At 36.9% G+C, this 21,468-nt stretch overlaps 3 protein-coding genes and 1 non-coding gene across 5 annotated transcripts; 2 read left to right on the forward strand and 2 right to left on the reverse strand.

Annotated features, from left to right (window-relative positions):
• Positions 1-116: 116 nt before the first annotated feature.
• Positions 117-224, reverse strand: LOC142178765 (U6 spliceosomal RNA). Its single transcript, XR_012707019.1, has one exon. It is a non-coding gene; the product is annotated as a U6 spliceosomal RNA (small nuclear RNA).
• Positions 225-2,752: 2,528 nt separating this feature from the next.
• LOC107784817 (putative U-box domain-containing protein 42) lies at positions 2,753-6,927 on the forward strand. Its single transcript, XM_016606000.2, has 4 exons — positions 2,753-2,893; positions 3,392-4,546; positions 4,741-5,050; positions 5,219-6,927. Exons 1-4 carry the CDS (start codon positions 2,855-2,857, stop codon positions 6,811-6,813), a joined length of 3,099 nt encoding a protein of 1,032 aa, XP_016461486.1. The 5' UTR covers positions 2,753-2,854; the 3' UTR covers positions 6,814-6,927.
• A 1,726-nt stretch (positions 6,928-8,653) lies between these two features.
• LOC107784819 (uncharacterized) lies at positions 8,654-11,805 on the forward strand. The gene is made up of 5 exons (XM_016606002.2): positions 8,654-9,235; positions 9,556-10,178; positions 10,576-10,684; positions 10,759-11,079; positions 11,165-11,805. Exons 1-5 carry the CDS (start codon positions 9,083-9,085, stop codon positions 11,216-11,218), a joined length of 1,260 nt encoding a protein of 419 aa, XP_016461488.1. The 5' UTR covers positions 8,654-9,082; the 3' UTR covers positions 11,219-11,805.
• On the reverse strand, positions 10,046-14,611 carry LOC107784818 (putative pentatricopeptide repeat-containing protein At1g68930). Of its 2 annotated transcripts, none has more exons than XM_075248267.1 (2): positions 11,815-14,611; positions 10,046-10,174 (listed from the first exon to the last, which is right to left on the reverse strand). In XM_075248267.1, the coding sequence occupies exon 1, from the start codon at positions 14,468-14,470 to the stop codon at positions 12,239-12,241; it is 2,232 nt and encodes a 743-aa protein (XP_075104368.1). In that variant the 5' UTR covers positions 14,471-14,611; the 3' UTR covers positions 10,046-10,174; positions 11,815-12,238. The 2 variants fall into 2 exon arrangements, with proteins under 2 accessions (XP_075104368.1, XP_016461487.2); XM_016606001.2 differs by having other exon boundaries at positions 10,059-10,197.
• Positions 14,612-21,468: the final 6,857 nt, after the last annotated feature.

The raw sequence follows: 21,468 nt of genomic DNA on the forward strand, positions 1-21,468 counted from the left end.
CTCCCTCAATTCAGTGATAGTCCATATTCTACTAAATAAGAAAAAAGAACAAGACGAAAACACTAGTAGTTCACACCAGAGGAGCCTTGTAACATCTCTGTCCACTAGTGATATTGTCCGCTTTGGGCTATTTCTCGATTTGTGCGTGTCTTCCTTGCGTAGGGGCTATGCTAATCTTCTCTGTATCGTTCCAAGTGACGCATTTTAAAGCCGTGAGGGCCTTGGGCCAAAGCGGACAATATGACTAGTGGACAGAGATCTTACAAGCCTCAAGCTTGTAAGGTATATGCAGTTTTACCTAAAAGATTTAACTATCAAACCAAGTGCAAGCCTCAAGCTTGTAAGGTATATGCAGTTTTACCTAAAAGATTTAACTATCAAACCAAGTGATTCTTAGCCAAGATAGTTGCAGACCATTTACAGAGAAAAGTGAAGAAAGATCAAATCCGCGGATACATGTTTCTTATGACCAAAGTAGATACATCACAATAAATGGCTACCAAAATTGCAAACACAGCCAAACCAACCACTTAGACAAGATTTGTAGCTATGCCATGACAACATGAAACGACGATTATTTGAAAGTAGAGGCCCTGCAGATGGAAAGAGGAGGCCATCGAAGTTGAGACGAAGAGGGTAAAAACTGGTATTAGGCCTATCACAGAAATTTAACAGTCGTTTCGTATAAACTGAATAGCAAATCATTGAAATTTTAGTTTGTAAATCCAACTGAATAGCAAATTGAAATGCTAGTTTGTAACACTACGGTTCAAGTTGTGATGGTCAAGGACATGCCAACTATCCTTTGATTAATGAAAGATGAGCTCAGAATTTGTTATATGTGATAGGCTTATGCTCTTATATGTGAAAACAGATAATATAGTTGTTTTCCAACCAAAAAAAAAAGGACTCATTAACTGTAGCAATTACCTGGATTTTGCATTTTGGCCACCTTTTTGTTAAAAAAAAGAAATTTATTTTCATACACGAATCATGATAATTTTCATATGAACCACAAAATAGTAATGATTAAATGAGGCAAGTCATTGACCTAGTACTATTTACTGACGAGATTAACTTTTGTGCACTGATAATGCATAGTTTTTTATATATCATTGGGTGCAAATAAGTGGTAGAGCCAGAATTTTCATCAAGGGGTGTCAAAAGATAAATAATTAGATATATCGAAAAATTAAGGGGAGTCAATGTATAATAAATATACATAAAATAAAAAAATTATCTAGCAATATAGTGTAATTTTACGGCGAAGGGGTATCGCTGGACACCCCTTGGTTCAATGTGGCTCCGCCACCGGTGCAAATGACCTACAACCGTAGGTAATTGTCTACCATGATTATAATTTGGTAACGTCCGAAAATGCAATAAACAACATGCTATAACCAATAAAAACATGATAACGTAAAACTTTTTTACATTGTTAGCGTATATAAGTTAAGCCGTTTACCGATTTAGGTTAGTAGAAGTAACTAGAGTTAGAATGAGCAACTTTCACAAACTTCTAGATCAACTGTAACTTGAAATTTAATATCCCCCCTTCTAGACATAAAGTCAGTGAGGATAATTAAAAAGAAAAGAAATTGATGATATTAAGATATAAAATTTCATTCTCAACAATTATTTAAGCTACTAAATAAAAGTGGCAGCCATTATAAGATAATAAAACACGCCAACAGGCAGGAGATTGATAACACATCAATCATATCTTATGAGTTGAATTGATCAAAGTTGATGCAACTCTCTACCCACTCAATATCTACATGATAACTCCATAGAAAATGAAGTCCAATTAATAATTTCTTCTTCTCTTTTCTTGTTTTCCCCTTTTTTTGGGGCAACTATCATGACCCAAGTCCATGAAACGTATTGTCCGCTTTGGGCTTAAGCCCGCACGGATTTATCTTCAGGGCTGCGCCACATCGAGCCCCAAAAGCACACGTACCTTGTGAAATTCTTTTATGCCTTATAAAACTCTTCACTTTACTCTCCCATTTCAATGTGGGATTCGCCTGAGGTGATATGTGCACCCCTTCTTGCCAGCCTAGAAGTCTGTCAATCATGCTTACCCGCCCTCGTCAGCCTTGGAATCACATTCACCCCCTCCTCGTCCCCCGGGACTCGGCGTCCTCGCTGAGGTTTGCCCACCATCTTACTGAGGGAGATTCGGCTCTAATACCATATTTGTCATGACCCAAGCACATGTCACACATTCTCCGCTTTGGGCCTAGGCCCGCACGGATTTGTCTTTCGGACTACACCATATCGAGCCCCAAAAACGTGCGTACCATGTGAACTTGTGTCATGCCTTATAAAGCTCTTCACTTTCCTCTCCCATGTGCGATTCTCCTACGGTGACATGTGTACTTTTTTCATAAGCTTGCCAACCTAGAATCCTGTCAGTCCTGCTTGACCCGCCCTCCGTCGTGGGCATCACAGCTACAAATTGTTAATATTAAGGTGCTGAGATCAAGTTGATGATCCTACTTGCTCAAATACTAAAGTCAAATATATCAAAATAAAATAAACTAAAACCAATGGAAAAGTTAATAATATCTTGTCTTAGCACAGCTGACTAAGTCCAAGTCTTTGACTATTGATTGCTTCATCAGACTAACTACATAAGCGAAGAAACCTCGAATTGACATCAGAAGATTTTAGTATACAGTAATTGTCCACAGGAAAGACAAATTTACACTCAGTGAAATGAATAAATGTACCAAGGAGATTTAGAAGTGACTGATTCAAAGTCATCCCTTAAAATGTCTTCTTCTTGATTTGGAGAAGTACCATATTAATATAGTTATAGAACTTGCAACACACTGAATTCACTGAGGAGATGGCAATTTCTGGCAGTACAGACTCTGATTTCATTCAGGTAAGTTCTCTTTTCTTTCCTGCAAATTTTCCACATTCAAACAAGATGCTTTTAATTGTTCTCGCTCATGTTTGATTGATTACATAGTAGTAAGAGATTCTAAATAAGTATATGATAATAGTGAAGTCCATTACACTGATAACCAATTGTTTAGTTCTCATCCAACTTTTATCAAGCTTAGAAGTATTCTTGTGAGAATTTTTTTTCCAATGACTCCAAGAAAATCTTTCAAAAAAAAGGGCAGCCAGGTGCACTCTCGCTATGCGCGGGGTCCGGGAAGGGCCGGACCACAAGGGTCTATTGTACGCACCCTTACCCTCCATTTCTACAGGAGGATGTTTTCGCGGATTGTGACTTCCTGGTCACATGGCAACAACTTTACTGGTTACGCCAAGGCTCCCTTCCAATAAATTCTTTAGTTATAACTTATAAAAAGGGTGTGGTTAAATTCTCTAAGCTCGGATTTTAGCTGAAACAATGTCACATTTTCTTCTTCAGATCAATGGAGAAAGGGACAGAGTTGGCCTACTTGCTGAATCTTTATTGGTAAATATTTCAGAGTTTACAAAATCAGTGGTTTCAATAGATATAGAAAAAGAGAATTTCATTGAGATAGGAAGCTACTTATACCGCGCTTCTGCAGTCATAATGGAGTTGCAAATAGGAGCAAATGCAACATCAAATGTGATAGACAAATTACAGTCTATGTTAGAAAGTGTGCATTTAGCTAATCAGCTTATAAAAAAATGCCAAAACTATAGGCAGAAGAATCAGTTAATTGAACCAACTTTTGTCATAGAACAACTTCAAGTTGTGAACAGACATATCGCGGAAGGATTAAGTCTCATACCATCCTCTATTTATGGAGAACAAGAATGTGCAGAAATCGCAGCTAAGTCTCTCTCGAAAGATATGAATGGTGCAGCATTTGTAGCCAGAAAAATTCTGGTTTCAGACCAAAACGAGCTTGAAGTTCACATGTTAACTTCAAGGGAATTTTTGACAAATGAAACAGCAGAAACAGATCTTTACTCAATCGATATTGAAGTTTCCATGGAAAACATTCGGTTAGCTGATTCAACCAATATTTATATAAGTGACAATTCCAGAAGCAGTATCAGCAGAAGCTTAAATCTTCAGAATCATGGAAACTGGAGCGCTCGTTCTGAATCTGAGTACGTGGAACCTCTATATGAAACATTCTTTTGTCCGTTGACAAAGAAGATTATGGAGGATCCTGTCACAATAGAAAGTGGAGTAACATATGAGAGGGAAGCCATTTCAGAATGGATCAACAAGTTTGATAACCGCGAAGAAATATCCTGTCCAAAGTCAGGCCAGAAGCTAAAGAGTACAAATCTGAGCACTAATGTGGCGTTGAAAGCAACGATAGACGAATGGAAAGAAAGAAATGAAGCAGCAAGAATCAAGGCTGCAAGAGCAGCTTTGTCTTCAGCCAGTAGCACACAGGATATAATACTCAAAGCAATCGAAAATTTGCAAATCATCTGCCTCAGAAAGCCATACAATAAGGTACAAGTTCGTAGCATTGGTATAATACCACTGCTTGGAAATTTACTGGACAACAGAAGCAGAAGCATAAGATGTGCAACACTGGAATTGTTGCGACATTTGGCTGAAGATGATGATGAGGTATAGGCCTTTTTTTTCTATCCTTGAAAAGTTTTAAGTTTTAGTAGGCACACAACTACTACTAACATTTCACATTTTATTTGTTTACTCAACATTTGCTTTTAACACTACTTTTCATGTATATATACAACAAGAATTACAGAATTAGAGTATCCTGTAGACATGTACTGAGTTGAGATACTTCACAAATGCAGGAATTAATTGCCCAAATTATCGATATTTCTACAGTCACAAGGATGCTGACGAGTAATCACAGACCTATTAGGCATGCATCACTACGCCTTTTGCTTGAGGTTTCGAAATCCCAGTTTCTGTGTGATAATATTGGGAAAGTTCCTGGAGCCATCCTCATGCTGATAACAGCCAAATATAGGCATTCCGGTGATGCATTTGTCGCAGATAAAGCTGACGAAGTCTTGAAAAGCTTGGAGAAATATCCGTGCAACATCAAACACATGGCTGAAAATGGATATCTAGAGCCACTTTTAAATCATCTTCTTGAAGGTAACCACATATTCTTTTCTTTTAAGGGTCAATCACTAAGTATACTAGAATAGAGACGACATGAACTAAAGACAGGTATCAAAAAGTAGAGACCAAATTGAGTTTTTTGGTGTCAATTCTGAATTCAAGGAACTGACTGTTACTTCTACTACCAAAAACTTGATATAGGCAGTGAAGAGATGAAAATGGAGATGGCACGATACCTCGGGGAAATAGTGCTTGGACTTGACAGCATAACCTACGTTGCTGAGAAAGCTTCTCCCTCTTTGATCAAAATGGTAGAGAGTGGAAATTCCTTGAGAAGGAATGCAGCATTTAGAGCTCTACAACAAATCTCCTCTCACCATTCAAATGCTAACACACTTGTGGAAGCTGGCCTTGTCCAAATCATGGTTGAAGAGATTTTCACTCAAGCAATTCACGATGAGCAAATCAACTCGAAGAAAGAAGCAGCTGGTATACTTGCAAATGTGCTCGAGTCTGGATTAGAGCTAGAGAACCTTCAAGTTAATGGGCGTGGCCACACATTGGCTTCGGACTACATGATATTCAACTTCATTCAGAGGATCAAAAACTCGACTCCTGAAGAAATGAATTTCCACCTTGTCAGAATCCTAATATGCTTGATGAAGTATCCCAAAGCATCATCTACCATTATTTCTGTGATCAAAGAGACAGATGCGAGCTACAATCTAATCGAGCTCATAAATAATCCCAATGAAGAACTTAGCATTGTAGCGCTGAAGCTTCTTATCGCTCTCTCTCCTTTCATGGGGCATACAATTTCAGACAGATTATGCAAAACCAAAGGACAACCCGAGAGCCTAATTCATGCTCCAGTTGAAAATCCTCGAATCACAGAAAAACAAGCAGTCTCTGCCACTCTTTTAGCAAAGCTTCCCCACCAAAACATGACACTCAACCTAGCATTGGTCAATAAAAACACAATTCCTACAATCATAGAACAAATCAACAAAATCCATGTAAGCGGGACAAAAACAAGCAGGTACACAAGTGCATATTTTGATGGTCTTCTAGGAATTCTCGTCAGATTCACAACAACGCTGTACGATCATCAAATTTTGCACATAGTAAGAACGTTCAACTTCACGTACATATTCACAGAGTTACTCGTGAAAACATCAAGCGATGAGGTCCAGAAGTTATCCGCGATTGGGCTAGGGAACTTATCAAAGCAATCAGTCAATTTATCAAAACCACCACCAATCAAGAACAACAAGTCCATTAAATCTTTTCTGCTAAGAAGATGTATGTCTCTTCATTCTAAGTCTGAGAAAGTACCTTTATGCTCAGTTCACCGCGGCGTTTGTTCTGCTGAAGACAGTTTCTGTTTAATTGATGCTAAGGCAATTGAAAGGCTACTATCTTGCTTGCATCATGAGAATGTTGAAGTAGTTGAAGCAGCATTATCAGCTATATCGACGTTACTAGACGATAAAGTTGATATGGACAAGAGTGTTAACTTACTGATTGAGATGCAAACCGTTCAGCATGTGCTGAATGTGGTGAAGGAGCATAGAGAAGATGTTTTGTGGCACAAATCATTTTGGTTGATTGAGAAGTTTCTTTCAAAAGGTGGGGACAAATCTGCTTCAGATATATCACAGGACAGGTTGTTTCCTGCTACTGTTATCAGTGCATTTCAACATGGAGATGTTTGTACTAGACAAATGGCTGAGAAAATCTTGATGCATTTGAACAAAATGCCATATTTTGCCAATACTGCCAGTTTTACCACATAAAATCTGTAGTACCATTTTTGTAAAAAAAATGTTTCACATCACTTTTTGTTCAGAATTTGTTACTCCATTTGTCCCAATTTATTTAGCACCGTTCGATTTCGAGATTCAAACATATTAGTTTTGACCGTTTCGGACGCGAAATCTTTAAGTTTTTGAAATACAATTTAGATATTTGGATATAAGTCACAATGATTAACAATTCAGAATATTTAAAAAACATATGAAAGAATTGGTCAAAGAAAAACTGACTCTCAAAATCCGAATGTGTGCCACACAAATTGAGACTGGGGAAGTATAATTATAGAAATGGTGAACTGTTATACCATGTTTGTGTCAAGTGGTTTTCTTTATATTTCTATGTGTAGCAATTACTTAAAAATATTGCCCCATTATTAATGGTGAAAATCTTGAATCTTGATCATTATGAAAATATATAATTGGGTAACTGGTATTTACATTTCTGATTTCACAATAGTCTGTGGGTATACTCTTTTTACGTAAATAAGTTCGGTAAAAGCAGCTGTTATTTGACAAAGAACGAACTTGGTCAATATCGTATGACAATTAATGGTTCCATACTTAATGGAAAAAGAAACCAAACTTACAATGTCAACTTAAAAAACATACAATAGTTTAAATTCTATTCATGGACGGTGTAAAAAAAATATTTACACAATCATGTCAATTATTCGATAAATATCTTGATAATCATTAGTTGATAATCTGGTAAAATTTAATGAGCGTCCAATATACAAACCAAAAATTCTTACACTGTGGATATACAACAACAACAACAACCCAGTGAAATCTCACTAGTGGGGTCTGGAGAGTGTAGTGTGTACGCAGACCTTACCCCTACCCCCGAAGAGGTAGAAAGTTTGTTTCCGAAAGACCCTCGGCTCAAGAGAACAAAAAGACAAAAGGAGACAGTATCAGTATCACCACAGAAATCATAGGAAAAATAGGAACATGAAATCTAGAAGAAAGATGCAAAGCAAAAACGATAGCTAGTAAATAGGTTCGGCACTGAGACGCAAAATAGTAAAACATGTCATTGCCACTAGCTAGCTTAGACAAAACCCTACCAGGGTAGTCTTACAACGGTACGAAGTAAGGCAAGACTTAACTATCTCCTAACCTACAACCCTAATACTCGACCTCCACATCTTCCTATCAAGTGCCATGTCCTCGGAAATCTGAAGCATCGCCATGTCCTGGCTGATCACCTCTCCCCAATACTTCTTCGGCCGCCCTCTATCTCTTCTCGTGCCCTTTACAACTAGCCGCTCACACCTCCTTACCGGGGCATCTGGGCTCCTCCTCTGTACATGCCGAAACCATCGGAGCCTCGCTTCCCGCAGCTTGTCATCAATGGGAGTCACACGCACCTTCTCCCGAATATCATCATTCCTGATCTTATCCATCCTAGTGTGCCCGCACATCCACCTCAACATACTCATTTCTGCTACTTTCATCTTCTGGATATGTGAGTTCGTAACAGCCCAACACTCAACCCCGTACATCATTTCTGCTACTCAGTGGATATAAGTTTTTTTAAAAAAAACATGTCGATTTTTTTACAACGAGGTGGTTTTTTAACTTGAATTTCTTTTCGATTTTTCTTGAACACCCTAAATGATGAACAGTCGATAGTGAACTTGTCTGACCAAACAGAAAAAAATTAAAGAGCACAACTGGTTCAGCTTTGGCAAAAATGTTTGGCCGGCAGTTGTGACATAATCGCCAACAAAGATTTAATTTTTTTTATTTAAAAGCTTTAAATATTCAATTAGCCCCTCTGATTAAACTAAAGAAGATTTCAGAGCAAAGTTATCTTTTTCCATTTGTCAATATTCCCATTTTCCAGCCTTTATTTCATCCTTCTAAGGTCATGACTAAAACCCCAAATCTTAATTTTTGGAAAATATTCTACCAACAGTATACCGTATGTCAAAAAATGCTTCAGTGTTAATATATAAATGGCTATAACGTCTGCTACGAAAGTAGATATCTTTATAGAATCCTTCAACAAAAAGATAAATTTGTTTATCGTTAGCAATTGAAAGATCTTATGAGTGAAGCAGTTCATCAATCACTATAAGAATGCACAATACATTGGGACAGGAGTTAACCACAGCCATAGACATTGTCGAAGTGAATGTATTTCAAACTTGGACATATAAACTAATAAGTGTGTACATTCATTGATTGCATATATACACAGGTCTTTCTTCCAAGTCTCTCTCTGTTTCTCTGCTTCAGAAAGGAGATGGCTTCTTTCGCGATTGAGGACTTTATTGGAAATGGATCGCTGCAGGGACTTATTCCAAAGCTGTTGGAGGAAGGGTGGGATGATGTACCAACACTGAAGATTATGACTGCAGATGATATGAACGAGTTGAACATGACTCAACGGCAAAAGGTTCTCTTTACTGATAATTCACCCTTCTTGTATATACCTCAAGAAAATCATCTGGGGTTCTTCATATTCTTTTGCAAATCTTTGTAAACAACTAAGTAATTCTTGTATTTCCCTAGAACAATATAAAGTATCAGAAAAATAAAGTTCCAACAAAAGAAATAAGAGATCATTAAAACATCTTTGTGCGCAATCAAAAATCCTAAACTCCTCCATTCCATTTCTACGTTTTTACTCAAAATAAACTTTCAACAGGCACATCTGAATAAAGGTAAGAAACAAAATAAGATATTGTTCTGATTTCTATTTCTTTCTTACTCAAGGATGCGCTGGAAATAAGGTCATACCTGCATGATCATGCACTGATGCAATATGCAGATAAGCTTGAGGAGTCTGGGAATTCCCTTTCTGAGCTTCTTAACTTGAGTGCAGTAGATCTTACTGCAAAGTATGGAATGAAAAGGGGCCATGTTGCCCGTTTTACAGACAGAACTGCAGCTTGCGGGGGAGATTCTTTGCCAGAAGCCAACGATCTCCAAGTGAGGAGAAGAAGTGCCTCGAGGAATGAGAGTCTTTACAGGAGAGAGATTTCTGCTGTCAACTCCAGGAAGCAGAGTATGACGAGATCCCTTAGGAGAACCAATACAGCTAATGATGTATCCCTTGAACAATCATTGGCTGATTTCAAAATTAAAGATGGACATGTTTTTAAGGGAACAGTAGCTTCAATGCCAGATGAGCCTAGAGCATGCGGCTGTGTGCAGGCCACCCCAGTAGTTGAGAATGTTGCTCCTTATTCTACCATTGAGAATATCTCAGTTCAGAAACTAACGCCAGAGTACAAGATTGGAATGGAGCGTTTGGTGAAAACAAAGACTCCGCCACTGAAGGCTTCAGAGCTCTGGCGTGATAAACCAGCAGTGATTATATGCATTCGTCGCCCTGGGTAAAGCATCAAATCATTTCTGCAATTAACACCTATAATTTGTTAATTGTAGTTCAATGGATATGCTATGTCTCAGACACAGTATATGCAATGTCTCGGACGCTGCCTCTTATAGGATATAACAGATACTAGGTTAAACAGAAATAAAGAAACCTCTTGCAAGAATTTCACAGGGAAACTCAAGTCAATACCTGCATAAAACTTCAATCACAATAGAAGATCCAACAATGCATGTGATCCCACTAGACTCTGGATACATTGATGAAGGATATAACCTAGGAATGTTTTTCCCCTTTAAAGAACAAATGGTATTTATATTTTTATAAGAAGATGAAATTAAATCTTTTTCTATGAGCATGAATTACTGAATCTAATCCCAAAAAGATGATGGAAACAGGTGCATTATGTGCAGAGCTGAAGCCCACCAACTTTATGCAAAGAAACCAATATTTGACGCATTGGGGTTTCAATTATTTGCTGTTCTTCATGAGCAAATAGAATCAGAGGTAACTTTTTACTACTTTTTTGCTGACATTTCTTTGGAAGGACCTGGTTCATTATGCTGGGTTTTGTAATCCAGTTAAAGGATTTCTGGCCACGATACTGGGGTGGCGTAGTCCTCTTTGACAAAAGCATGGCATTTTATAAAGCTCTGGGAGGAGGAAATCTGCTAAAAGACAGGTTCATATCAGGCTTTCTATTTAATCCTCGAGCTATTGCAAATTATAAGAGAGCGAAAGCCATGGGGGTGGAGCAGAACTTCAGGGGTGAAGGTGAGATAAAAGGAGGACTTTTCATTGTCGGCAAAGGAAAAAGTGGAGTTGCTTATCAATTTATTGAAAGGAATTTTGGAGACTGGGCACCCCTTGCTGAAGTTTTTGAGATTTGTCACCGCTTGCAGGTAAAGTTTTCTAGCTTCTCTAATAATCTCATTATCGCATACCCCTAAATTTTAGTCTAATGAGATTTTTCTTCAAATATTCTAGAATCCGCCGGAAAGTCAGTCAGAGTTGTTCCCATCATTACTACAACGGGATTAGATATGGTTATTGCTTCTATGGAATAAGCCCTTGTTTGAATCTCAAGCTGAAAGAAGCTATATCTCTTTCAAACTTAAAATTTTATGTTTCATTATCACAGCTTTTTTGTTGTATGTATAACTACCCACAGTAAATTCCTTGATGATACTGGAATTGTATTGGTGTTAGAATCTAGTCAGACTGGCAATATATCTATTTCTTTTGAATCACATAAGGCAGAAGTGCCGATATGTAGATTGTACTCAACTAGTACATCAGGTATGCATTGGTAACTTATAAACACTTAGGACAAAGATTGTAAATCATCTCATATAACAATATAAAAGGCAAATAAAGAAAATTCCCAAAAATCAGTAGCTTTTCATCCGAAGAGCAGAAGACTGACTCCCTTTTACAAGATAAATAAAAATCATCTGCTTCTCCTATCCAAAAGCCAATAGCTGCAAGTTAAAGCTTTCTCATATTGATGTGTTTATGAATCAAAAGTTACCAACAGAACTATATTTTCTCCCAAAACTAACAGAATTAGATAACAACGTCAATGTCTAAAGGGCTGTAATTTGTCAACATAATCAGCTATGTTATGGTTAACTTACGTTGTCAAGAGGATTGGTAGCCTCATAAATCAGATACTCCATGTTTCACGCTTGCATGCTACTCAATATGGAAATTGATGAGCTCTGAGTCGTGGTGCTTCTGAGAATGGCTCCGCAGTCTTCTGTAATTTGAGCTAATATATAGCAGACATAGCCAAGTCCTCTCATGGGAAGCAAATGTATACTTTTAAAAGAATCAGTGAGATTATTCGTCTCTCATATAACGTGCAAACACAGGAACCAGCATGATGCATGTAACAGTTCCCTTTGATCAAATGGAAGGATGGATTCCTGCCTTTAGCGACTTCATTCTATCACTCCTTTACTTGTTCGCTATGGCTTGAAAATTAATCGCATGAGAGAGTAAGAGATTGAAAAGAGGATAAGTGGACCTCGTTACTGATCTGAAATTATGGGCAAATTATCACCAGAAATCTCCACAAGAACATTTTCCATCCTTAAATAAATGAAATCTAACTGCATCTCTTACAAGAATTTCTCTTTGGGTGATCTTAGAAATGATTTTAGTTGCACTATGGCAATCACCACATACCCTTAGGTTTTTAACCACTCTTATTGGGAGCCCAGGGGGGATAAAGATCAAACCAAAGGCAATAGCAAGCCTCTCGCTGTGGTGGTTAAGCAATTTAATTTTATCGGACACTTCAACGTTATGCATGACATGAGTTACATCCGGTACATAACCCTCGTCTATCATTTTAGCGTTCAATTTCTCCAGTTCTGCATATATTTGATTTGAAAATGGACTTGACTTGTCATCAGCAGAGAAAATGTGCACTCTGTTTTTATATTTGATCCAACTACATCCTGGCTCCTTCCTCACACCTCTATCTCTCATGGCCCTCCTTAAACGAGCCACTTCAGCCCAATTTCCTTGCACAGCATACATGCTTGTGAGTAAGACATAGCTGGCAGGATTTTCTGGCTCAAGTTCTAAAAGGGACTCTGCTGCCCATTTGCCAATTTCCATGTTACCATGGGTTCTACATGAGCTCAACAGTGTAGCCCAACCAATTGCATCTGGCGTGCAAGGCATCTTCTCTATAAAATCTTTTGCTTCTACTAAACGACCAGCTCGGCTGAATAAATCAATCATGCAAGTATAATGATCAAGAATTGGCGTAATTCCATGTTTTTTCACCATCGATTCAAAATAAACTTTCCCTTCTTCCACAAGTCCTGCCCTACTGCAAGCTGAAAGAACCCCAACAAAAGTTACTCCATCTGGTTGAAGACCATGTACCAGCATTTTCTCAAATAACTCAATTGTTTCGGTTGCTTTTCCAAACTGAGCATATCCTGACACTAATGCTGTCCAAGAGACCTCGTCCTTAACATACATCTCATCGAAAAGCCGGTGAGATTCTTCTATGCTGCCACACTTACCATACAGGGTCACAAGTGCATTAGAAACAGTAATGAAAGATATCAAGCCTGATACTGATGCTCGACCATGAAACTGGGCTCCTTCTTCCAAGCTAGCCAGATTTGCACATGAGCTTATAACACTTCCTAAAGTAAAATCATCTGGCTCAACCCCATTTCTTTGCATATCACAGAAAGCCTTAACAGCTTCTTCGCTATAACCATTCTGTCCATATCCAACGACCATTGCAGTCCAAGAGATGATATTTTTGTTCGACATTCTACTAAAAGTGGTCTCGGCGTACTTGATGTTTCTACACTTGGAATACATGTCAACAAGGGCACTACCTACAAACACGTTGTCGCTGTGAGAGGTTCTGACTATATAAGCATGAATCTGTTTGCCTTCTTCAATAGCCTGGAGGCCTCCACAAGCAGTCAAAATGCTCCCAAAAGTGAACTGGTCAATAGCCAGCCCCTCTAACCTCATTTTCCTAAACAATACAAGTGCTTCCCTATCAAGACCATTCTGTGTTAACCCCGTTATCATCGTTGTCCAAGAAATGGAATCTCTCTCAGGCATATCCTGAAACAAACTTCTCGACTCTCTTACCATCCCACACCTCAAAAAACCCATAATCATCGTATTATACATCACCATATTCCTCTCTGGCAACTCACTGAAAACCTTTTCAGCCTCGTAAATAAACCCTGCTTTGGCATACATATCGACCAAAGGATTACCCACGAAAACATACTCCTCGAATCCACATTTCTTTATCTGCCCATGAATTTGCCTACCCATCCGAATCCAATCATTGTCTGAAGACAATATAATCACTGCCGAAAATGTTATTCTATTCAAACTCATTCTTCCATCTTCTAACATCAACTTATACGCCTTTAACGCATCGATACACAAACCCTGAGATGCATACCCCGAAATAATCAAATTCCAAGACACCCCATCTCGTTTTGGCATCAGATTAAATACCTTCCGCATTTGTACGAAGTTTCCGGACTTGGAATAAACAGAAAGAACGGTATTCCATGAGAACTGGTTTGGTTGGGGAATTTGTTCAAACACTTTGTGTGCATACTCTTTGTTGTTGAGTTTACTATACGTGTTTATGAGATTGTTTAGCAAAAAGGTTTCTGGGTTTGCTATGGTTTTGAGAATGAAGCAATGGAGCTTCTTGATTTGGTTTTGGTTTTGCGCTTCACACCAAAGTTTGAGCAGAGAGCAGTAGTGGTTGGAAATGTGAGACATATTGTTCAAAAGGGAAATTGGCGGGTAGTTGGGCAGTTTTATACTCGACGGATTCGAACTCACGTGGATCGATCACGTGCTATTCTAAGAACAAAAGGAGAGCAATGGCCGATGGCTAAGAAATCACAAAATCTTTTTCCTTTTTTCTTTACAAACTATAACATAGAAGTTATAAAAATTATTTTTTGTTCCAATAAAGTAACTGAGCTTTACTCACTATACAAGTAAAGTTATATAATATTTACGGTTAAAATAACTTAGAGGCAGCAAAATTTGTGACTCTTTAATCTATCGATTCATTTTGTCTTTTTAATATCCTTGATATTTTTCAAATATTTGTTTTGTAATTTGATTGATCTGTTTTGTTCAAAAACAAAGTACAAATAAAACGTGCTTGGACAAGAAAAAATAGTTTTATAGCAAAACAAATCATTCTGAGAATTTCTAATTATATATGGTAACTTTCTTGCTTTAATATATATATATATATATATATATATATATATATATATATATATATATATATATATATATATATATATATATTTCATTAAAAAAAGTAAAAGCAAAGCTAAGTTACGGTGTATTTGGCACTTAATTACAATTAGCTCTTATCATATAGCCCTAACATGAAGTTAATTTAATATATGTTAACGTGAGATGACACTCAAACTAAAAGCTTAAAAATAGAACAAAAGTTAAAGGGAAAAATATTTTTATTGATGAAACATAAAGAAAATGAAACAATAGGTCCCAGTTATCAACTTCGAAAACTTTTCCATTGCTTACTAGAGGAAAAACAAATATCATAAAAAGGTAAAATCTGTTATGAAAATAATTATATTGTGGATGTTCATTTATTACTCCGCTATAGATAATTTTCCTGAAGAAGATTATCCATTTAGTATTCTGTTGAAGTTTATCTACAAGCAGCTGATGCAGGCAGGTTGCAAGCAGCTCAATGAAATGATTTGCAGCAGCTTCTTATTAAACAGACAGCTTACAAGCAGCTAAAGAAAAGCTTTGCAGCTGCTTCCTTTCTTCTATAAATAGAGGAGTCTTCAGTTCATTATGTACATAAGTTTGAAGTCAGAATAATATATCAGTTTCTCTCTATACTTGTCTTTACTTTATAGTCTTTATTTTATAACACGTTATCAGCACGAGACTCTGCCATCTCGAGAAAATACTTTGAAAGTATCAGAGGTACGAACTTTCTTTTTCTAAATAATGTCAAATCTTTCTAAACTTGAGTTTGTAGCCCTGGATATATCGGGCAAAAGCTACATGTCTTGGGTGCTTGATGCCGAAATTCATCTTGATGCGATGGGTCTGGCAGACACCATCAAAGATAAAAATCAGGCATCAAACCAAGACCGTGCCAAAGCAATGATATTCCTACGCCATCACCTTGATGAGGGCCTGAAAATGGAATATCTTACTGTTAAAGATCCAGTCATACTGTGGAATAATTTGAAAGATAGGTATGACCACCTGAAGATGGTCGTTCTTCCACAGGCACGTTATGATTGGACTCATCTAAGGCTACAAGATTTTAAATCTATCAGTGATTATAATTCTGCTATATTCAGAATTATTTCCCAATTGAAACTATGTGGTGATAATATTACTGATCATGATATGTTGGAGAAAATTTTCACCACTTTTCATGCCTCGAATATGCTCCTGCAGCAGCAATATCGAGAGATGGGATTTAAAAAGTATTCTGAACTTATCTCACATCTTCTTGTAGCCGAGCAACATAATGGGCTATTAATGAAAAACCATGAAAGCCGACCTACTGGTTCTTGTCCATTCCCTGAAGTGAATGAGACGAACTTCCACCAAGCTAAGCGTGGAAGAGGACGTGGCCCCAGTCGTGGTCATGGCCGTGGTCGGGGAGGAAACTCTAATCGTGGTAATAACAATGCACCAAAGAACCCTCCTCACCACCAGCAGTGAAAAAGGAAGGAACAAAAGCATGAAGCGGTGCAAGAAGTAAAGCAAGAAAATGCATGCTATAGATGTGGAGGAAAAGGGCACTGGTCACGTACATGTCGTATGCCAAAGCACCTGATTGAGCTGTATCAAGCCTCCCTGAAGAAGACAAAGAAAAATGCTGAAGCAAATTTTATTTCTGAAGATAATTTAGACTTCATGCATTTGGATGTAGCTGATTATTTTGCACTCCCATAAGGAGAAACAAGTCATGTGATCGGTAGTGAATCTGTAAAAATGTAAATATTTTAATTTTTGTTGTTTGTAGTATATAGTATGGTTATGTAATTGTTGTATATAAATAAAAGTTATGCTTTGATAATACTGTTTACTATCATATTTATTTTGTTTATGTCATTTTAAAGAATATGAATAATCTTCAAATTATGTTTGGATCAAAGACCAATCATGAAGATATTTGTGTAATTGATAGTGGAACAACTCATGCCATATTCAAAGATCAGAAATACTTTTCTTATTTGCATAAGGAAAAAGTAAATGTTTCTACAATTTCTGGTAATATAAGTTTGATTGAAGGCTCCGGAAGAGCTATTGTATTTCTGTCTAAGGGAACAAAACTTATTATAGACAATGCATTATTCTCCTCCAAGTCCCGAAGAAACTTGTTGAGTTTTATAGATATCCGCCGAAATGGGTATCATGTTGAGACAATAGATGAAATGAACGTGGAATATCTTTGTATTACAAAGAATATTTCTGGCCAGAAATGCATTGTAAAAAAGTTACCAACTTTATCTTCTAGCTTATACTATTCAAAGATTAGTACAGTTAAAGCACACTCTATCGTAAATCAGAAGTTTACTGATTCAAATACTTTTGTACTTTGGCATGGCCGTTTGGGCCATCCTGGATCAATAATGATGAGACGAATTACTGAAAATTCGAGTGGGCATCCATTAAAGAACCTGAAGATTCTTACAAATGATGAATTTTCTTGTGATGCTTGTTATCAAGGCAAAATGATCACTAGACCATCACCAATGAAGGTTGACATTGAGTCCCCTACCTTTTTAGAACGTATACATGGGGATATATGTGGACCTATTCACCCACCAAGTGGGCTGTTTAGATATTTTATGGTCTTAATAGATGCATCTTCAAGATCGTCTCATGTTTGCCTACTATCATCTCGCAACCTGGCGTTTGCAAAGTTATTAGCCCAAATAATTCGATTAAGGGCACAATTCCCAGATTATCCTATAAAGGCTATTCGCCTTGATAATGCTGGAGAATTTTCATCTCAAGCTTTTGATAATTACTGTCTATCAGTTGGAATAAAAGTTGAACATCCTGTAGCTTATGTTCATACTCAAAATGGCCTTGCAGAGTCATTTATTAAACGGCTGCAATTGATAGCAAGACCACTACTTATGAAAACAAAATTGCCCACTACTGTTTGGGGCCATGCTATCTTGCATGCAGCATCACTTATCCATCTCAGACCGACACATTATAATAAATATTCTCTGTCACAATTGATTTTTGTTTATGAACCAAATATTGCCCATCTACAAATTTTTGGATGTGTTGTATATGTGCCAGTAGCACCACCACAGCGCAGTAAGATGGGCCCCCAAAGAAGATTAGGAATATATATTGGGTTTGAATCACCCTCTATTATTCGCTATCTTGAACCATTGATGGGAGATTTATTTACTGCTCGATTTGCAGATTGTCGATTTGATGAAACAAATTTTTCACAATTAGGGGGAGAGAAAAAGGAAATCAAAAGAGAAATTGTGTGAAAAGTTTCATCATTATCTCACTTTGATCCACGTACCCCTATATGTAATCAGGAGGTCCAAAAAATCATCCATTTACAGAATATAGCAAATCAAATGCCAAACACATTCACTGATTTGAAAAGGATAACTAAGTCGCATATCCCTGCAGAGAATGTGCCTATCCGAATTGACATCCAAACAGGACCATCTACTAGCATGAGAGCTAGTGAACCTAAAGCACGCCTGAAGTGTGGTAGACCTTTGGGTTCTAAGGATCGAAATCCTAGAAAAAGAAAATCGACAAATGATCAAAATGATATTATGAAGGGATCTCCTGAAGAGACCCAAGATCTGATTAGTTCTGAGATTCCTAAAGAAATCAATGAACCCGAGACTCAAGTGAGTGAGGAACTTTTAATAAGTTCTACTGGTGATGGGATTAATTTAAATCGATCTGAAATAGTGGTGGATAATATTTTTGCATATAATGTTGCACTTAACATTATGCAAGATAATGAGAATCTTGAACCCCAATCTGTCAAAGAATGTCGACAAAGATCCGATTGGCCAAAGTGGCAAGAGTGAATTCAATCGGAATTGAAGTCACTTGCTAAAAGAGAGGTCTTTGGACCAGTAGTCCAAACACCTGCTGGTATAAAGCCAGTTGGTCATAAATGGGTTTTTGTGCGAAAAAGGAATGATAAAAATGAAGTTGAAAGATACAAGGCCCGCCTTATTACACAAGGATTCTCACAACGACCCGGAGTCGATTATGAAGAAACATATTCACCAATTATGGATGCCATAACATTTCGATATCTCATCAGTTTAGCCTTACGTGAAAGGCTTGAAATACATCTAATAGATGTGGTTACAGCTTATCTGTACGGGTCACTTGATAATGAAATTTACATGAAAATCCCTGAAGGATTTAAAATGCCTGAAGCATATTCAAAATCTCGGGAAATGTACTCAATCAGATTACAAAGATCTTTGTACGGTTTAAAGCAATCTGGGCGCATGTGGTATAATCGCCTCAGTGAATATTTGCTGAAAGAGGGTTACATAAATGATGTTATTTGTCCATGCATTTTTATAAAGAAAATGGCTTCAGAATTTATTATACTTGCTGTTTATGTTGATGACATAAATCTTGTTGGAACTCCAGAAGAGCTCCAAAAGGCAATTGAATATCTTAAGAAAGAATTTGAGATGAAAGATCTTGGAAAGACAAAACTTTGTCTTGGTTTGCAAATTGAACATTTAGCAGACGGGATCTTTATCCATCAATCTGCCTATACAGAAAGGGTCCTAAAACGTTTTTACATGGACAAAGCGCACCCATTGAGTACACCAATGGTTGTTAGATCACTTGAAATGAATAAAGATTTGTTCCGACCTCCAGAAGAGGATGAGGAACTCCTTGGTCCCGAAGTACCCTATCTCAGTGCAATTGGTGCACTAATGTATCTTGCTAATGCTACAAGGCCTGACATAGCATTTTCTGTTAATTTACTAGCAAGATATAGCTCTTCTCCTACACGGAGACATTGGAACGGGATTAAGCATATATTGCGATATTTAAAGGGAACTCTTGATATGGGTTTGTTTTATGCTAACAAAGATAGTGCAGATCTTGTTGGTTATGCAGATGCAGGTTATTTATCTGATCCCCATAAAGCTAGATCTCAAACCGGGTACGTGTTTACATGTGGAGGTACTATCATATCATGGCGCTCCACAAAATAATCTATTGTTGCTACTTCTTCAAATCATGCTGAAATAATAGCTATTCATGAAGCAAGTAGGGAATGCGTATGGTTGAGATCAATAATTCATTTTATTCGAGAAAAATATAGTTTGAAATGTGAGAAAAGACCCACAATTTTATACGAAGACAATGCGGCATGCATAGCCCAATTGAAGGGAGGATTTATAAAAGGAGATAGAACGAAGCACATTTCACCAAAATTATTCTACACACACGATCTTCAGAAAAATGGTGACATTGATGTGCAACAAATCCGTTCAAGTGACAATCTGGCAGATTTATTCACTAAATCTTTACCAACTTCAACTTTTGAGAAGATGGTATACAAGATTGGAATGCAGAGACTCAAATATTTGAAACAGGGTTTTCATGAGGGGGAGTGAAATACGCGATGTACTCTTTTTTCCTTACTAAGGTTTTTTCCTACAGGGTTTTCCTTATAAGGTTTTTAATGAGGCAGCTAGCAATGCGTATTACTAAATATGTGTACTCTTTTTCCTTCACTAGGATTTTTCCCACTCGGTTTTTTCTAGTAAGTTTTTAACGAGGCACAATACCTTTTAATGAACATCCAAGGGGAGTGTTATGAAAATAATTATATTGTGGATGTCCATTTATTACTCCGCTATAGATAATCTTCCTGAAGAAGATTATCCATTTAGTACTCTGTTGAAGTTTATCTACAAGCAGCTGATGCAGGCAGGTTGCAAGCAGCTCAATGAAATGACTTGCAGCAGCTTCTTATTAAACAGGCAGGTTGCAAGCAGCTCATGCAGACAGCTTACAAGCAACTAAAGAAAAGCCTTGCAGCTGCTTCCTTTCTTCTATAAATAGAGGAGTCTTCAGTTCATTATGTACATAAGTTTGAAGTCAGAATAATATATCAGTTTCTCTCTATACTTGTCTTTACTTTACAGTCTTTATTTTATAATAAAATCCAGTATATTTTTAAACTGTTGAATTGTAGGAAGATGTTTGGTCAGTTGGCCTTGTATTTACTAGCCAAAAAGTGTAAGAATATATACATATACATATACATACATTAAACTGTTGAATTGTAGGAAGATGTTTGGTCAGTTGGCCTTGTATTTGCTCGTTAACCCGTTAAGAATATATATATATATATATATATATATATATATATATATATATATATATAATGCATGCTCGACTCATGGAATTACATATTGTTGACTATTAATTTTGAAAGAGGCTAAAAATATACATTTCTCTTTATTAAATCCACCTAGAAACCCAACAAATCACTTAACTAAAACGTATAACATTATCGGTCCATATACAAGTTAATTCAGAAAATAAAAGATTTAAACTATATATATTGACAATGGAAAGAATTCTTATATTATCGATAAATTTTAACCTATGATAACATGTTAATACCATTTTTATCAGATTATTAATGAATACTTATCATAGAAATTTATCAGTAATTACCTTATAAAAATTACCTGAATTGTGAATAT

The sequence above is a fragment of the Nicotiana tabacum genome, chromosome 24, assembly GCF_000715075.1.
Source record: "Nicotiana tabacum cultivar K326 chromosome 24, ASM71507v2, whole genome shotgun sequence".
Lineage (NCBI taxonomy): Eukaryota > Viridiplantae > Streptophyta > Magnoliopsida > Solanales > Solanaceae > Nicotiana > Nicotiana tabacum.